Source organism: Chrysemys picta, chromosome 4, assembly GCF_011386835.1.
Source record: "Chrysemys picta bellii isolate R12L10 chromosome 4, ASM1138683v2, whole genome shotgun sequence".
Classification (NCBI taxonomy): domain Eukaryota; kingdom Metazoa; phylum Chordata; order Testudines; family Emydidae; genus Chrysemys; species Chrysemys picta.
In genome coordinates, this window is record NC_088794.1 from 133,553,189 (window position 1) to 133,572,197 (window position 19,009).

Genomic DNA, 19,009 nt, shown 5'->3' on the forward strand with positions numbered 1-19,009 from the left:
ATGAAGTAAATGTATTCGAATTAAAATTACTGTCAGGAGTTCATAATCTGACTTCTTTTTTTTCTTAAAGATAAGAGAAGTGTGGAACACTTACGAACTGGACTTGGTTAACTATCACTACAAATGTCATTTGATTCGTGGTTGGGATGATCTCTTCAACAAGGTCAAGGAGCACATTAACAGTGTGTCTGCCATGAAGTTATCACCATACTTCAAGGTATACTGTAAAATTACTTTATTTTTCTTTTCAATTAGCTTTGGCTCCCTCCTTGTTTTAGTATTCTTTTCCTAGTGTACATTTGTTCAGCTGGCACCTTGTGTGTCAAGTTTGGCAAATAACTAGGTGTATAAGTGTGATTATACCTTTTTATAGCTTTAACCAAACTTGCAATATTATTTCCAATTCAGTTCTTAAACTAGCTTGATTAGTGTTACTTGTCCAACTTCTTAAAATCATGCTGACTTGTACCTGAAATTTTGGTTTGTTTTTTGGTTTGTTTTTTTGTTTGTTTTTTGTTTTTAAAGGTAAACTGAATGTTAATGGTTTTTGTAACATTTAGGTATTTGAAGAAGATGCCCTTAGCTGGGAGGACAAATTGAATCGTATCTTTGCACTCTTTGATGTCTGGATAGATGTCCAAAGGCGATGGGTCTACCTGGAGGGTATCTTCACTGGTAGTGCTGATATTGAGCACTTATTGCCTGTTGAAACACAGAGGTTCCAAAGGTATATTTACTTTGGATTTGTGTGAAATTCTCAATTACAGTTCAGGGCAAACTGCACCATTGACTTTGTTCCTCTGCCTGCCCGTTGCATGAGCACCCCTTCCAAGTGATAGGTCTGTACTTCTCTCAGTGAATCCTGTGATTCGCCCCCACTTTTTTGTTCTAGTGACCCAGAGCAAAATAGTCTTGTTCACCAGTAGTGTTCTCAGCAGGTCCATCTGGGTTTTGGCCCCTGCTGCAGACTTTGGAAGCCTATGACAGTATGAGAGTGCAGTGCCAGAACAGCTTGTTCATATAGATAGTTTTTGTTTTGCACATCATAAAAGGGTTAAAACAATAAAAGTCTCGTAGACCTAGAAGTTCCTAGACGTTGGCCTTTCCTTGCAAGTTGAGGTAGCCCCTCTTGTCCCACCTATCATCTAGCATTGGGCTAGGCAGGTAGATTGCACCCTTGCAGTCTCTGCCTGTGTCCAGTCTTCATTTGATGTCTCCACCCTGAGCTAACAAGCAGTCTCTTATCCATTTCAAAGTCTTTAACTAGGTTCAGGTGTCCCAGGACAGACGTATGCACCTCTCCAGAGAGTCAGAGGTAGACATTAGCAGTGGATTTACTGTATGGTCCATTTGAGCACCGGCAATTGAGTTAGTCATTGTCTGGTTCTTGGATACCATGTGGAGTGCTCCAACTAGAATTCATCTTTAGTGTAGCATAAAGCCAGCCACACCAGAATACTCTGACACAATATGAATAGATATCACCCTTTTTCACGCTCAGTAACTGAACTTGTACTATTGTATCCCTCATTTAAAGTGTGCTTAATATTTTTCTCACTCTCACTTACAGCATCAGTACTGAGTTTCTGGCACTTATGAAAAAAGTATCCAAATCTCCCCTTGTGATGGATGTTCTTAACATCCAAGGTGTACAAAGGTCACTGGAGAGATTAGCAGACTTGCTTGGAAAGATCCAGAAAACATTGGGAGAATATCTGGAGAGGGAGAGATCCTCCTTTCCTCGGTAAGGAATTTCATCTCCTCAACCAATTGTGCTGGAATAAACTCTAATATGAATTGTGTTCGTTTGCACAGTAATGCCTAAGTACATCCTTTTATTGTGTTCTGCTAGCAACCTTTTAGTGCATACACAGATATGAAAACATGAATGCTTTGGAATCATAAAAAAAAAAAAAAATAAAGGTTGAACAATTTAGTCATTTTATGGTCCCATTTCCTGGGAAATGACAAACTTCACTTTCTTTGTTTGGGTCACTTGTGATTAGTAATTTGAATATAAATATTGCTTAATAGGCTGTTTCACCTGGTACTGAATAATGAAATTCTCAAATTAGTTTTGTTTCATTAAACTAAATAAACCCTTAGTAATCTCTCATCAAATACCAAAGCTTAAGAACTGGTGTCATTCTATATTTGAATCATGTTGCATTCTTTTTCACCTTCAATTCTCAGTAGTATGTGAGGTCCTTGGATTGTAGATCTAAACATAACCTCCACGTCAAGCATGTGTTCAGAGTGGGAGCTTTGCTGTCTCATAATCTTTCAATACTTGGCATTTATCTGCTAATGAGGTGTTAAAGTGGGAAGAAAACTCTAGATAGACTAAAAATGGTGCAGAGAATAAGCCCTGAGGTATTTTTACTATGAGCTAACAGAAGTATGGAGGAAAGGAATTACACAGCATTGCACAAACTAGCAGACATTTCCCCAGTTTTATAAGGGTTATAGCGGGTTCAAGTAAATATATTTAATTCTGGGCCTTAAATTAATTAAAAAAAAATTCTTTCACCTCAGTGGTCAGTTGTTTTAAAAAGCTTTAACCTTCTCTCTAATACTAGGTTCTACTTCGTTGGTGATGAGGACTTGCTTGAAATCATAGGAAACAGCAAGAATGTAGCTAAGCTCCAGAAACATTTCAAGAAAATGTTTGCTGGAGTTTCTAGCATCATCCTGAATGAAGATAACTCTGTTATTCTGGGGATCTCATCACGAGAAGGAGAGGAGGTAGAGCTGTGTCTTCGGGGGGTTTTGCAAACTTACAAACCTGGTCTAAATTAAAACTAAAATTACACTTAAATTTGATTGTTTCAGGTGCTGTTTAAAACACCTGTGTCTATCACAGAACATCCTAAGATCAATGAGTGGCTCACACTTGTTGAAAAAGAAATGAGGGTCACACTTGCAAAGCTACTGGCTGAGTCTGTTACTGAAGTAGAAATCATTGGTAAAGCAACTTCAATTGATCCAGTTCTCTATATTTCTTGGATTGACAAATATCAGGTATCCATCTTATTCACATTTGTCTAAGCAAACTATATAATACACTTTTGTGGGAGGAACAACTTGTAGCAAAAATCTAACTGTATTTTAAATGTTCAGGCCCAGCTTGTTGTCCTGTCAGCCGAAATTGCATGGTCAGAGAATGTGGAATCTGCTCTGAATGGTATGGGTGGTGATGGAGACAGCAGTCCTCTGCACTCTGTGCTGGCTAATGTTGAGGTCACACTGAACATGTTAGCAGACTCTGTCTTGATGGAACAGCCACCTCTCCGCAGAAGGAAATTGGAACACTTGGTAAGTAATACTCTCCTCCCCATCCTCAAGTAGTCATTCGGTCTCTTACAAAATTTAAATACAATCTGTCCATCTTCAAATCATGAAACTGACACGTAGGGAAAACTAAAATGTTCCCATCAAGCTTTCTTGAGGAACAGCTGTTTCTGTAGAGGTTATATATGCCTGACTTGAAATAATGTCTATAAACTTAAGTGTCAGTGTAGCATAAGATTCTGAAGAATTATTTAGTGAATAGAAACAACTCTTAGAATATACCACCCAATCTCCTATTCTGAGAGTAGGTAAGATTTATAAATCTACAGTTTATATTAATTTTTATCATCTATGTATTGTGACAGGGTCAGGCCAGATGGCTACAAGGGAGTGATAGAAGGTAGATATATTAGCCCCAGATTAAGCAGGTCCCTTTTCCCTGAGTAAGATAATGGGCTGTTCCAGAACTATCAGGAAGTTGCTGGAACCAATTAAGGCAGGCTAATTAGGACACCTGGAGCCAATTAAGAATCTACCGGAATCAATTAGGACAGGCAGGCTAATCAGGGCACCTGGTATTAAAAAGGACCTCACTTCAGTTAGTGAGGTGCGTGTGAGGAGCTGGGAGCAAGAGGCACAAGAAACTGAGAGTGAGTAGGCATACTTCTGAAGGACTGCGAAGTACAAGCCTTACCAGACATCAGAAGGAAGGTCCTGTGGTGAGGATAAAGAAGGTGTTGGGAGGAGGCCATGGGGAAGAATCCCAGGGAGTTGTAGCTGTCACGCAGCTGTTACAAGAGACACTGTAGATGGTTGCAATCCACAGGACCCTGAGCTGGAACCCAGCGTAGAGGGCGGGCCTGGGTTCCCTCATCCACCTCAACTCCCTATTTAAGATGAGAGGAGGTGACCTGGACTGTGGGTCCCACCAGAGGGGAAGGTCCCTGGCCTATCCCCTGACCCATTAGGTGGGTCAGCAGAGACTGCGGGGATTGTTCTCCTCTCTTTCCCCATGCTGGCCAGTGATGAGGTTAGCTGAGTGAACGGCAGGTTTGTGCCACTACAAAAGGACCCAAACTGAGAACTGCCGTGAACCTCTGAGGCAAGCAAATCCGTCAGAAAGCGCAGACCCCACCAAGGCAGAGGAGGAACTTTGTCACAGTATGTACATGGCTCCCATAATCATAGTGTCTGAGCTCCTTCAGCTGTTTAAAAATAGAAACTCCTTATAGGAGAAATAGCTTAATTTAAAACTTTTTTGTATTTGCGTGAGGGGCTGTCATAGGCATGTGAAGAACTTTCTGAAGAAAGAAAAAGCTAAACTGAAGGCTTTTTGCATTTAGCTATGAAAGTCCATCACTTCTTGCCCACTGAATTCATAGCTTAACTCCAGCTCGTCCTAAGAAGCTCTACTTTCCACCAGACGAGTGCAACTTACAATCTGTCCTGTTATTCAAAGGCTCCTATAAAATAAACCTTGAACTAAACTTCTAATTGGGGAACAAGTGTAGAGTGCATAGCCACAGAACGGTGTTTGTGGCAGTCTGTGCTGCCAAGAAACTAGAGTGCTGTGTTTTGTTCGAGTTGGAGCTTTCACATGGGGTGTGGTTTCACTGCTAGACATGACTTGCAATAATCAAATCTGTGGACCTTCAGCCTTATCATGTCCAAGTCTGCTGATACAATGAGGTGTCAATTTCTGGCCTATTGAAGATGAAAGTTGACATTTTTTGTGCCTTTAGCATCCAAAAGGATTGAAGGCTAGTGATAAACTAGTCTGAGGGGAAGGTGCCCTCCATAGTGGAGTCTTGGAGGAAGCAAGTTCTTGGGTTGTTTAGTCTGACAAAACGAAGGCTGAGGGGGGATATGATTGCTATCTTTAAATATATCAGAGGGATAAATACAAGGGAGGGAGAGGAATTATTCCAGCTTAGTACTAATGTGGACACGAGAACAAATGGATATAAACTGGCCGTGGGGAAGTTCAGGATTGAAATTAGACGAAGATTTCTGACCGTCAGAGGGGTGAAATATTGGAATGGCCTTCCGAGGGAAACGGTGGGGGCGACGGACCTGTCTGGTTTTAAGATTAAATTAGATAAGTTTATGGAGGGAATGGTTTAATGGTAAAACATAGTAGCCAAGGAAAACCAAGCAATGGTACGTAAATAGCATAATGGCCAACAAGGGTCAGGCTAGAGACTCTTGCCTACATGCTCGGGGTATTACTGATCACCATATTTGGGGTCGGGAAGGAATTTTCCTCCAGGGTAGATTGGCTGAGCCTCTGGAGGTTTTTCGCCTTCCTCCGCAGCATGGGGCAGGGATCACTAGCAGGAGGGTCTCTGCCAATTGAAGTCACTAAAACACAGGATTGGGGACTTCAACGGCAGAGTCCAGGGAAGGGTCTTGTGGCCTGCAGCATGCAGGGGGTCAGACCAGATGATCATAATGGTCCCTTCTGACCTTAAAGTCTATGAGTCTATGAGAAACATTCCTCTTTATCTACTGGCATCTCAGACTTGGCTGGGTTTAGCTCTTGTCAGATGCACTTTCTTCAGCTGCTGATTCCAGCTACTGAAAGATGGGAATGGAGATGTAGAGCTCAGTTTTGGTCTGTACCTGCTGAGATTTCAGCCCATAGTGTCTGAGCAATTCTCTTGGTGGCTTTATATAGACTTTGAATAACTTTTGCAGAGGATTAAACTTGTGGGATCTCAGAGGTGAGGGCTTTTGGTGGGGAGGGATGTAGAAACACTTTCCCTCTACAGCACTTGGGGTTTCTTAGAGGAAAATGTGAGCTGGTTTAAGGGCACTCTCATTCAACATTACAGCTTCTTGGAGGCAGACAAGAATATCTGGTGACTAACAGTATCTGGTGCCAGAGAGGTGTAGCAGGATGAGTATGGATTTGCTTCCTTTCTCTGCTTGTGGACAGAAAAAGGTTGTCCATAAGGACAGCTCTTGTGGTTTCAGAACCATGCCTTGGCTTGAAGCTTGACTGAGAGGGATCCTGCATCTACAGACTTTCTTTACTAACTCCTCTTTTCTGCAAGCTAGAGGATGGATATTAGATGATGCCTTCTAGCACCGAGCAATGGCTTTTCATAAACTGAGGTGCAGTGAGATGCAGTAAAACTGTTAGCTTCATTAGAGTACATGGTCTTTTTTCGTGGTGGTTGCTAATGAGATGCTTGTTCTCCAGATTACAGAGTTAGTGCACCAAAGAGATGTTACAAGATCACTGATCAAAAGTAAGATTGACAACTCCAAATCCTTTGAGTGGCTCAGCCAGATGCGATTCTACTTTGACCCAAAACAGACAGATGTGTTGCAACAGCTGTCCATTCAGATGGCAAATGCCAAATTCAACTATGGCTTTGAGTATCTTGGTGTTCAGGATAAACTAGTTCAGACTCCTCTTACTGACCGCTGTTACCTGACAATGACGCAAGCCTTGGAGGCAAGACTTGGAGGCTCACCTTTTGGTAAGTTTGTACTGATTCCATATGTGTCTTCTGTTAAAGGTAAAGATTGATGTTCATCAGCTATAAAATTAATAAAGTAACTTCCATAGTTGAGACTCCAATTTTGAAAAATGAGCAACACTTAGGCCACGTCCATACTTACTGGTAGATTTGCACTGCTGTAATCAATGCAGCAGGTGTTGATTTAGTGGGTCTGTTTTAGACCTGCTAAATTGATGGGAGAGTGCTCTCCCACTTATTTGTGTACTCCAACTCCCTGAGAAAAGTAAGGGAAGTCGTCGGGAGAGCATCTCCCGTCGACACAGCACGGTGTAGACACTGCATTGAGTCGACCTAAGCTACGTCGACTTCAGTTACATTATTCATGTAACTGAAGTAGCGTAATTTGGGCTGACTTACCGCAGTACCATAGCCCAGCCCGTAGACTCTAGATGTTAATATTCTCAGTTTAGTGCCTAGGAAGAGACTAATGTTTTTATCCTATTCTAAAAATAGGTCCTGCTGGTACTGGTAAAACAGAATCTGTAAAGGCCCTTGGACACCAGCTTGGCCGCTTTGTTCTGGTTTTCAACTGCGGTGAAATGTTTGACTTCCAGGTATAGTATCTTTCATTTAACATGAGAACATTGTTCATTTTAAGTTAAGATCTCATTAATATGCCCTTTAAGCTTGTAGATTTCAAAACGTTTGAAAGCTTGTTCCTGTATCTGGTGAGTAGATTATGGTTACTTTACTGTGCTTCATTGGACCTCACTACCACCTAAAGCAGAATTGGGTTAGAAGCTGCCTGCTCTGGTTTTAGACAATAATTTAGCAAGGGAAAATTTGAACTGCAAGCTTTAGGAAGGTAATTTAAAATATTTTCAAACTACAGTCTTCCATTACCATTCCCCAGTCATATTGTGTGACCAACTGAAGTAGACCTACTTTAGTGGAAATCAAATAGGTGTGACTGGCTGACGCCTAATGGATATGTTGCTGCACATACTCCTTTTCTCAATGGACTTCCTGATATATTGCAGCATCAGAACTACTTTTAAAATCTGCTGCAGGTTTAGGAATGTGCTTGCAGAGATTTTAGAATTAATTAACAGACTTCCCTAAAGAGGAGTGGAAGTTGCTTAGTAGTGCCTTATACATTCTAGAACATGGAAGTTGGCATTCAAAAACTGAAACATCTGAGAAGCAAGAGTGGTGTGAGTGGGAAGAGAAGAGTGGAGTGGTGGGTAGAGAAGTAGTTGTTTCTGATGAAAGCACAAAGATTCTCAGCAATACATACACATTAAATAGGGGGTTAATATATGTAACCACAATCCTATCCAGTCTACACCAGTTCCACTATGTACAGGGAAGAATAACCAAGGTAACTTTTTTTTTTCCCAGTGTGTGTATATTTAAAGCTTATCTTCTTTTTCTCTGCCTACAGGCAATAGGACGCATCTTTGTGGGGCTCTGTCAAGTGGGCGCATGGGGCTGCTTTGATGAGTTCAACAGACTTGAGGAGCGTATGCTTTCTGCTGTTTCTCAGCAGGTTCAATGCATCCAGGAAGCCTTGCGAGAACATTGCAATCCAAACTATGACAAGAGTATGCAATTTTTTTCATTGCTAATGATTTTGTATAGCTGTGCTGTCAAAAGAATGCCCTCACTTGCATGTCTGAAATAGGTCCTTTTGAGAAATGTACTTGATCAGTTACTCCCACATTGGCCAGGCTTTTTTTTTTTTTCGGCGGGGGGGGGGGGGGGTTAAATTTGAAAATGTAACTTAAATATTAAACAATTAAAGGAAGTAGCTTTCAGCTGATATCCAGTCACTTTCAACATTGTATAACTTTAGTGTAGTGGTACAAAAATTTTTTGACTAGTTGTACAGTAACTCCTCACTTAACGTTGTAGTTGTGTTCCTGAAAAATGCGACTTTAAGTGAATCCAATTTCCCCATAAGAATTAATGTAAATGGGGGAGGGGTTAGGTTAGGGAAATTTATTCAGCACACAAGACACACACACTGTATAATTTTTAAACAAACAATTTAATACTGTACACAGCAATGATGATTGTGAAACCTGGTTGGGGTGGTGACGTCAAAGGGTGGGATATTTCCCAGGGAATGCCTTACTGCTAAATGATGAACTAGAACTCGGCTGAGCCCTCAAGGGTTAACACATTGTTGTTAATGTAGCCTCATACTCTATAAGGCAGCACAAATGGAGGGAGGGGAGACAGCATGGCAGATAGAGACAGAGACACACACCCTGTGTGTGTGTGTGTGTGTGTGTGTGTGTGTGTCAGAGAGAGAGAGAGAGAGAGATGTGCATTGTCCCTTTAAGTACGCTGAACCACTCTAAGTAGATTGCCTTTTTAAGTAGACCAGGAAGTTGAGACAACAGCTGCTGCCACCACGCTCCCTCTGTCTTGAGCTCTGTCGTTTCCCCCTGCTCTATGGAGATGGGGTAAGAGGGGGGCAGGAGCAGGAGGGAGGGGGACACCCTGACATTAGCCCCCCTCTTCTCTTCTCCTCCCCCGCCCCCCTGCACAGCAAGCAGGAGGCTCCCGGGAGCAGCTCCAAGGCAGAGGGCAGGAGCAGCACATGGCTGTGGGGGGAGGGACAGCTGAATTGCTGGCAATTGATAGCCTGGTGGGCGGCTGCTGCACAGGGAACTTAGGGGAGCGGGGAGCTGATTGTGTGTGTGTGGGAAGGTGGGGTGCTGCCAGTCCACCCTGGTTCCAAGCCCCCACCAGCTAGCTCCAACGGGCTGCTCTTTCTGCAAGCAGTGGACAAAGCAGGCAGCTGCCAAACAATGTTATAAGGGAGCATTGCGCCACTTTAAACAAGCGTGTTCTCTAACTGATCAGCAATGAAACAATGTTAACCGGGACAACTTTAAGTGCGGAGTTACTGTACCACAAACAAAACTATACAGGATACTAAAAGTGAAGTTTCAGCTACTGTAGTTGATAGCTTATTTGACTGAGACAAAATCAACTGTAATTAAAAATACTTTGTGTGTGAACTACTTTTAGCTTCCGCACCTATTACTTGTGAGCTGCTGAATAAACAAGTTAAAGTGAGCCCAGATATGGCTATCTTCGTCACCATGAATCCTGGTTATGCGGGTAGATCAAATCTTCCAGACAACTTGAAGAAGCTGTTCCGTAGCTTGGCGATGACAAAGCCAGACCGCCAGCTGATTGCCCAGGTCATGTTGTATTCCCAGGGTTTCCGTACTGCTGAAGTGCTCGCCAATAAGATTGTCCCATTCTTCAAGTAAGTAATAGTCACTTAAACAAGTGTGGCCCAAACCATTAAAAGATCACTTGTGTACTTAAATCTGGAACTTAAAATGGCTCTGTAGCTAGTTTTGAAACTACCATAGCAAGAACATAGAACAGTAAGCATGCTTGACACTTTACTATTGAACATTAGTTTTGTGATCTTACTATGTCTAAAACTGACTCGGGTATCTTTTATCTTTAGCCTCTGTGATGAGCAGCTCTCCTCTCAAAGTCATTATGACTTTGGCTTAAGAGCTTTGAAGAGTGTACTGATTAGTGCAGGAAATGTGAAGAGGGAGAGGATTCAGAAGATAAAGCGGGAGAAGACAGAGCGTGGTGAAGTTGTTGTTGATGAAGGGGAAATTGCTGAGAACCTATCTGAACAAGAGGTAAAACATATACAGATTTTTTTTTTAATTCATTCACAGCAAAGGGGTGATTACGGTACATATTCATGTATATGAGCACTTGCAGTAAAGCACCTGCTGTATCAAGCACAAATGTAATCTATTTAAGTTCACAAGTGTCGTATTTACTTGAAGTCATGGTACTTTAGGCTACAGGAGTGGCAGTTTCAGTAGATTGAACTGAGTTTTAATCAGTGCTTGAGTTGTTGGAAGCCTCTTTCTTACAATAAAACAGAGGCATCTGATGGTTTGTGGTCATTACAAACTTTCACCACTCCTATAAAACGAGTGATGTCCTGACTCTATTCCAAGTGGCGTAGACATTCTGAATGAACTCCTGCAGTTCACATCACTTTCAGGTAAATATTATGTAGGCAAGTACAGTTGTCATTCCTCAACTAAGGCAATTGTATTAGGCAATAGCTTAAGTATTCCCTGTATAGCATCACTATAAGTTCATAATGCACTGTCATAAATGATCTTGCACAAATATAAAACTCAACATCAAATAAGTTTTGCAGGGAATAAGAATGCCAAATGCAAACCTAGCAAATGTCAATATGCTCTGCAGTCTGAGTATTCAGCATGACCTGTCTGAAATTTTTCTACCAATGTGACTAATGCAGATATTCATTGTTTATGGTGTATTGTCTAATCAAAACATGAAATTTTCCATGTAGATTTTGATCCAGAGTGTGTGTGAAACAATGGTACCCAAACTTATTGCAGAAGACATCCCATTGCTGTCCAGTCTCTTGTCTGATGTATTCCCTGGAGTACAGTATCACCGTGGTGAAATGACAGCCCTGCGAGAGGAGCTTAAGAAAGTGTGTCAAGAAATGTACCTTACATATGGTGATGGAGAAGAAGTTGGTGGCATGTGGGTCGAAAAGGTACGTTGTGATAGTTGTAAATCTTACAATGTAGAGTTGACAAAAGTACATGTAACACTTTCCATATTCCGTGATACAGAAATCAAATACAACTGCTCCCCAAATAGACAGAATACCTAAAATAAGTTTCAACTTTAAGTGATTCCAGATTAATAGGTTTGAATTTTAATAAATGCAAGTCTTAAATGACCGATCCTTCTGTTTTGTCACAGGTTCTTCAGCTCTATCAAATTACCCAGATCAATCATGGGTTGATGATGGTGGGTCCTTCTGGAAGTGGAAAGAGCATGGCTTGGAGAGTGCTGCTAAAAGCCCTGGAGCGGCTAGAGGGTGTAGAAGGTGTTGCTCACATCATTGATCCAAAAGCAATCAGCAAAGATCACCTCTATGGTACTTTGGATCCAAATACCAGAGAATGGACAGATGGATTGTTTACACATGTCCTGAGAAAGTGAGTCTTAAACATGAATAGCGTATAAGTTAAGAAGTGGCTATTAGAGATATTCTTGCATGTTGTCATTGCCATAGAGAATTGAGGGAAGGGAAAATTACTGTTTTTTAACCTACACTAAATGCTTTCCTGAACTTAGGATCATAGACAATGTGAGAGGTGAATTGCAAAAACGACAGTGGATCATCTTTGATGGGGATGTAGATCCTGAATGGGTGGAGAACTTAAACTCCGTGTTGGATGACAACAAACTGCTGACTCTGCCCAATGGAGAACGTCTCAGCCTTCCACCAAATGTAAAGATTTTTGTTTTTACAAACATTTTAGCATTTCTAAATAGTTTAATCTACTAAAAATTTGATCTCTCTGCTGCTTTTGGTAACTGACATGAACAGGTTCTCATCACACTACCTGTGGGCACAGAGTAAAGTTAATATTGCATCAGAGCAAAAGTGATTTTATGCAATAGTCTGGTTGAATTGTTTAAAAACCCTTCTGTGGTTATGGAGTTTGTCATGTCAGGTTTACCTTGACCCTTCCAGACTAGGAAATACTAGATCATGCATGAATGTCTAATTAGGTGTTGAATACATAAAATACTTTATGAAGTTAAGACAAAACTAATTTTATACCACATATTGGCTTTTGGGGAGTTTAAAGAGGCATGTTAACAGCTTTTACAGTAACTCCTCGTTTAACATTGTAGTTATGTTCCTGAAAAATGCTACTTTAAGCAAAATGTTAAGTGAGTCCAATTTCCCCATAAGAATTAATGTAAATGGGGGTCAGAGGGGGCTAGGTCCCAGGGAAATGTTTTTCACTAGACAAGTCAGTCGTGTGTGTGTGTGTGTGTGCACAAACAATATAATGTACACAGCAATGATGACTGTGAAGCTGGGTTGAGGTGGAGGAGTCAGAGGGTGGGATATTTCCCAGGGAATGCCTTACTGGTAAATGATCTAGCACCCGGCTGAGCCCTCAAGGGTTAACACATTGTTAATGGAGCCTCACACTCTACAAGGTAGCAGGAATGGAGAGAGGAGACACAGCATGGGAGTGGCTACAAACATTCCCTGTGGAAACTGAACGTGATGATGAACTCATGCAATCCCACTGGAGCGTACCACTTTCCAAAGGGGGGGGAGAGGTGCATGTGTGTGTGAGATAGAGAGACACACACACACACTGTGTGTGAGACTAATGCACCACTTGGGTGGCTGTGGGTGGGTGTGACACAGACAGACACACCATGTGTGTGAAGCGCATTCCCCTTTAAGTACGCTGACCCAACACTAAGTACATTGCCTTTTTAAGTAGATCAGCAAGTTGATACAACAGCTGCTGCCAGCAAGTTCCCTCTATCCTGAGCCCTGTCCTGTCCCCCCGTTTCCCCTGCTCTGTGGAGATGAGGTACAGGAGCGGGGGGAGGGGGACACCCTGACATCAGCACCCCTCTTTCCCCCTCTCCCTCGCACAGCAAGCAGAAGGCTCCCCGGAGCAGCTCCAAGGCAGAGGGCAGGAGCAGCCCATGGCAGAGGCCGGAGGGATACGTGAACTGCCTGGCAATCGATAGCCTGTTGGGCAGCTGCCGCACAGGGAACTTAGGGGAGCTGGTGGGGGGGCTTCCAGTCCACCCTGGTTCCAAGGCCCCACCAGCTAGCTCCAACGGGCTACTCTGGCAGCCGCCTGCTTTGTCCACTGCTTGCAGAAAAACAATGTTATAAGGGAGCATTGCTCAACTTTAAACGAGCATGTTCTCTAACAGATCAGCGACTTAACAATGAAACATTAACTGTGAAAGTGAGAAGTTACTGTAATAGATTCAGTAGAACATAAAACCTAACTTCTCTTAAATGTCTGCACTTTCTCTCTAGGTGCGTATCATGTTTGAGGTACAGGATCTGAAATATGCTACTCTGACCACAGTGTCAAGGTGCGGAATGGTCTGGTTCAGTGAAGATGTTTTAAGCACTGACATGATATTCAATAACTTCTTGGCCAGACTACGAAACATCCCTTTGGATGAAGGTGAAGAGGAAGCTCAGCGGAGGCGAAAGGGCAAAGAAGATGAAGATGAAGCAGCAGCTTCTCCAATGTTGCAGGTATAACTTGGAATGGATTGTAATACTGTGGACTGATACCAGACCCACTAAAAGTAGGAAGCGCCTCGAAAGCTTATCTTACAGGCTGTACTGAATATAAATAGAGATTGAGTTAACAAAATGTAACTTGCGTGTTGTATTCCCCTATTAAAGTATGACACTCTGAACCCATGTTATAGACAAACTTATTTTAAAATCTAGTGTTATCACTTAAGACTACAAACCAAGTTCCTTGAACAATGCTAATGTCTTTACCAACAGATTCAAAGAGATGCAGCAACAATTATGCAGCCCTATTTCACATCTAATGGACTGGTGACTAAAGCTCTTGAACATGCTTTCAAGTTAGAGCATATCATGGACCTCACTCGCTTGCGCTGTCTTGGTTCATTGTTCTCTATGTTGCATCAGGCTTGCCGCAATGTAGCCCAGTACAATGCAAACCATCCCGACTTCCCTATGCAGATAGATCAACTGGAGCGTTATATCCAGGTAAAGTAAATACTGCAGCAAAGTGATCTGAAAGCCTAAAGATGAACACAGTTACCTTGTATTTTCTTCTGCTGTCCTTCGAACACAAGTAATACTTTTTTGCATTTGTGTGGACTAATCTTTCTCTTGTTTTCCATCAGAGATACCTGGTCTATGCAATACTGTGGTCACTCTCTGGAGACAGTCGTCTGAAAATGAGAGCAGAGCTGGGAGAATACATTAGGCGAATCACCACTGTACCATTGCCCACAGCACCCAACATACCCATAATTGATTATGAGGTAATAGCCCCTTGTACTTTTTATAGGTTAAAAACCTAATTCCTAAGGAAACAAAGCCAATATGACACTATTTCTAAATTAACCTCTCTCAATGGGATTAAATCAGTATCTCACAAGTTAGCTCAAGGCAAGCCACTCTACATTTGATTTTTTTTTTGTGCCTTTTTGTTTGTTCAGTTGGTACATAATGTACTGTGTAGTCCAAGCTTCTTCTAAACTAGTCCCACAGCATCAAATTTGCAGGTGTTAAAAGCTTAACTGAGTTCACAGATTAAAGCATGAAGTTGTGTAAAATAAGCTGGGGTTGTGATGAGAACCCCATTGGAACCCATTTCTCTACTAAATTTTATACATTAACTATATTTCTGTTCACCTAGGTGTCGATTACAGGTGAGTGGGTCCCATGGCAGTCCAAGGTTCCTCAGATTGAAGTTGAGACCCACAAGGTTGCTGCTCCTGATGTTGTAGTACCAACCCTAGATACCGTCCGCCATGAAGCTTTGCTGTATACTTGGCTAGCGGAACACAAACCCCTGGTGCTCTGTGGCCCACCAGGTTCTGGAAAGACTATGATCCTTTTCAGTGCTCTCAGAGCCCTCCCTGATATGGAGGTAACTATTCTGTTTATATGTACGTTATTGAATAATTGCAAATTTATAACAAGTAAAAGCTGCCTACAAGGTTTACTCTAATGATTACTGCAACACCTCTCTACTTACATGGTAAAAACTTCATTGTATCAGAGCTCTTTGCCCAACTAAATGAATGTATCCTTATAACACTCTGTGAGGCAGAAACATGATCTGTAAAAGGGAGTGGAAATGAAGCAGAAATCAGTGACTTGCCCATAGTCACCAGGAAGATCTAGACTCTTCCTAACTCCAGGAGTCCCTTCACATCAAGGCCATCTGTTCTTCCTTTCTAACTAGCGCCAGTAGTACTGGCTTTTTTTTTTTTTCACTTGTTCAGTATTAAATCAAAAGTATTTTGAGTTCAGGTGGCTGTTCCGTCTAGGTATGAGTGTTTAAACCAGTTAACAGTGATGAGAGATGGTATGTATTCTAACAAGTGGGTACAACTGGCAGATAACAGACTTTGATGGCAGTCTATAAGGAATTTTACATATCTGTAGTGACCCAAATACTTATGTAAACAGCATCCAGTGATCAGTATCTAGTCAACCTACAGCATATAGTTTCAATCCGAAAGCCAAGTTGTAATATATATTTGTTACTGAGGAGTGATCATCTCCTGAAACTGTGGTTCTAAGACTTTAAACTATTAAAATGTATCAAATGTCTTCATGGATTTACCTCTTTCACCCTTGTTTTTTTTTTTTTTTTTTTTTTTTTAAGGTGGTTGGACTTAACTTCTCTAGTGCTACTACCCCAGAGCTACTTTTGAAAACTTTTGATCATTACTGTGAGTACAGGCATACACCTAAAGGAGTGGTGCTGGCTCCGGTGCAGCTAGGAAAGTGGCTGGTGCTATTCTGTGATGAAATCAACTTGCCAGATATGGATAAGTATGGCACGCAGAGAGTCATATCCTTCATTAGACAGGTTTGTTTTGTTGTGAAACTAAGGATATTACTATTATATTATTATGGGAACTTTCTTGTATTAAAACAATTACTTAATTCAGATGGTGGAACATGGAGGCTTCTACCGTACATCGGATCAGACCTGGGTGAAATTAGAGAGGATTCAGTTTGTTGGAGCTTGTAACCCACCTACCGATCCTGGAAGGAAACCACTTTCACGTAGGTAAATACTAGTCTGAAGCTACTAAAACTATACTCCTGATCTGCAAAATGGAGTATCTGATGCCTTTACATTCTAATACTGGAATCTAGTTTGTAGCATCAAATATTGGTTTAAAAATACCTTGCATCCAATTGAGCTGCTCATTAATGGTCCAGCAAGCTCCTGTTGATCTTCAAGAAGTCTTGGAGCACGGGAAGTTCTGAAGACTGGAAGAAAGCTGCTAAAATGCCAGTTTTTAAAAAGGGTAAATGGGATGACCTAGATCCCAGCCAAAATAATAGTGACTGATACAGGACTTGATTGTTAAACAACTAAAAGAGAGCAATGTAACTAATACAAATCAACATGGGTTTATGGAAAATAGATCCTGTCAAACTAACTTTGTTGTTTTTGATGAGATTGCAAGTTTAGCTGATAAAGGTAATAGTGTTGACATAAGTGAGTATATTAGGTAAGGCATTTGACCTGGTACTGCATGACAATTTGATTTAAAAAAAAAAAAACTAGAATGATATAAAAGTAACATGGCACACATTAAATGGATTAAAAACTGGCTAACTGATAAGTCTCAAAATGTAACTGTTAACAGGGAGCCATTATTGAATGGGCTTGTTTCCAGTAGGATTGCGCAGGGACTGGTTCTTGGCCATAACATCTTTATCAGTTACCTGGAAGAGAACAAAATAATCACTGACTGTTTGCAGAGGACCCAAAAATGGGAGGATGGTAAATAATGACGAGAACAGGTCACTGATTCACAGCAATCGGTGTCACTTGGTAAACTGGGCGCAAGCAGTTAATATGCATTTTAATAAATCTAAATGTAAAAGTATACATCTAGGAACAAAGAAGGTTGGCCATACTTACAGGTTGGGGGACTCTATCCTGAGAGATGTTTGGGGATCATGGTGGATAATCAGTTGAACTTGAATTCCCCGCTGAACATGGAACACTGTGGCCAAAAGAGTTAATGCAGTCCTGGGATGCTTAAATGGGGATCAGATAGGAATAAAGAGGCTTATTTGATCTCTGTATTTGGCACTGATGTGACCAGTGCTGGAATCTGTGTCCAGTTCTGGTGCCCACAATTCAAGAAAGATGTTGACAAATTGAAGAGATTCAGAGAAGAGCCACAAGAATGATAAAGGATTAGAAAACGTGCTTTTATAATGATGGACTCAAAATGCTCAAGCTATTTAGCTTAACAAAGAATAGGTTAAGGAGGGACTTGATAGGTACTCACAGACCAACATGGGGAACAAATATTTAATAATGGGCTCTTCAGCTTCCAGCCACTGGATCGTGTTATACCTTTCTTTGCTAGACTGAAGCTAGACAAATTCAAACTGGAATCAAGGCATACATTTTTTAAACAGTGAGAGTAATTAGCCATTGGAATAACTTACCAAGGGTGAATTCTGCATTATTCACAATTTTTAAATCGAGATAGTAGCATTTTTTTCTAAAAGATGCCCTGGGAATTATGTTGGGGAAGTTCTACCACCTGTGTTATATGGGAGGTTAGACAGGATTTCTTCTGGCCTTAGAATCTATGAACAACACAGACTGTACTCCATTCACATTCCTGTACTTCAAAGAGGACTTTGTTTTAGCCAGCAGGGTGGTGGCTAAGGTGAGTGCTGAACATTACTCACTTCAGAGGCTGAGAATGCTGTTGTGAAATTAAGTTATTTTTACCCTATGAAACAAGCAGCTTGGATCAGAAACAAACCAATATGATGTGATGTGATATTGCAGAGTACAAGTCAGTAATTGGCTCTCCTAATTTTGACTTTTAGTGGCTTAATTTGAGATGAAATCTCCACCAAGAATGGCAGTTGTTTTGAATATTGAAAATAGATAGGTCAGGTCTAGTCTAGTCTAGCTGAGTTGGATGAAGTCTTTCCTGGTATGAACACTAAGTTATTGGACCTCTTTCAGATTTTTACGCCATGTCCCTGTGGTGTATGTGGACTATCCTGGACCAGCTTCACTTACTCAGATATATGGAACATTCAATCGTGCAATGCTGAGGCTCATCCCATCGCTCCGCACATATGCAGAACCTCTTACTGCTGCCATGGTAGAGTTCTACACAATGTCACAGGTAACTTGCGCTACACGCTATCCCAACTTCTGCTGACTAGTCCTCTTTCCTAGTTACTATGCCACTTTAGATAAATCCCAGTGCTTTTTGTTTTGGCCTGCTTACCCTGTTTTTATTAGCAGTTGTGAGATGGGGGCATGAGAAGCATTGTTTGCATGTTAATTATTGTTGCACAACTTTATCCTATTCAACACTATACCCAGTGTTTTGAATTTTTAGGAAAGGTTCACCCAGGACACACAGCCACACTACATTTATTCACCTCGTGAAATGACTCGATGGGTGAGAGGTATCTTTGAAGCCTTAAGACCATTAGAAACCTTACCTGTTGAAGGCCTTATTAGGATTTGGGCACACGAAGCCTTGCGTCTCTTCCAGGACAGGTAAAGAAACTATGGAAATAGTATTAAAAGTACAAATTGTAGAAATGAACAGAAGTTTAAGTTCATAAAATA

The 19,009-nt window shown here is 41.3% G+C and overlaps 2 protein-coding genes across 3 annotated transcripts in view; one reads left to right on the forward strand and one right to left on the reverse strand.

The window, feature by feature from the left end:
- The window catches only part of LOC135983199 (uncharacterized), a 372,285-nt gene that overhangs the window by 179,289 nt on the left and 173,987 nt on the right, over positions 1-19,009 (reverse strand). The window lies entirely within an intron of this gene.
- Positions 1-19,009, forward strand: part of LOC101950650 (cytoplasmic dynein 1 heavy chain 1-like) — an 82,998-nt gene that overhangs the window by 33,052 nt on the left and 30,937 nt on the right. For both annotated transcript variants that reach the window (XM_065593601.1, XM_065593600.1), the window contains exons 21-42: positions 71-217; positions 561-727; positions 1,571-1,744; positions 2,580-2,745; positions 2,833-3,021; positions 3,121-3,315; positions 6,497-6,779; positions 7,275-7,375; positions 8,206-8,365; positions 9,804-10,047; positions 10,258-10,444; positions 11,143-11,355; positions 11,568-11,806; positions 11,946-12,102; positions 13,681-13,908; positions 14,170-14,400; positions 14,541-14,681; positions 15,059-15,292; positions 16,037-16,243; positions 16,326-16,447; positions 18,389-18,554; positions 18,774-18,937. In XM_065593601.1, coding sequence (XP_065449673.1) covers positions 71-217; positions 561-727; positions 1,571-1,744; positions 2,580-2,745; positions 2,833-3,021; positions 3,121-3,315; positions 6,497-6,779; positions 7,275-7,375; positions 8,206-8,365; positions 9,804-10,047; positions 10,258-10,444; positions 11,143-11,355; positions 11,568-11,806; positions 11,946-12,102; positions 13,681-13,908; positions 14,170-14,400; positions 14,541-14,681; positions 15,059-15,292; positions 16,037-16,243; positions 16,326-16,447; positions 18,389-18,554; positions 18,774-18,937 — 4,115 coding nt within the window. The remainder of the gene's footprint in view (positions 1-70; positions 218-560; positions 728-1,570; positions 1,745-2,579; positions 2,746-2,832; positions 3,022-3,120; positions 3,316-6,496; positions 6,780-7,274; positions 7,376-8,205; positions 8,366-9,803; positions 10,048-10,257; positions 10,445-11,142; positions 11,356-11,567; positions 11,807-11,945; positions 12,103-13,680; positions 13,909-14,169; positions 14,401-14,540; positions 14,682-15,058; positions 15,293-16,036; positions 16,244-16,325; positions 16,448-18,388; positions 18,555-18,773; positions 18,938-19,009) is intronic.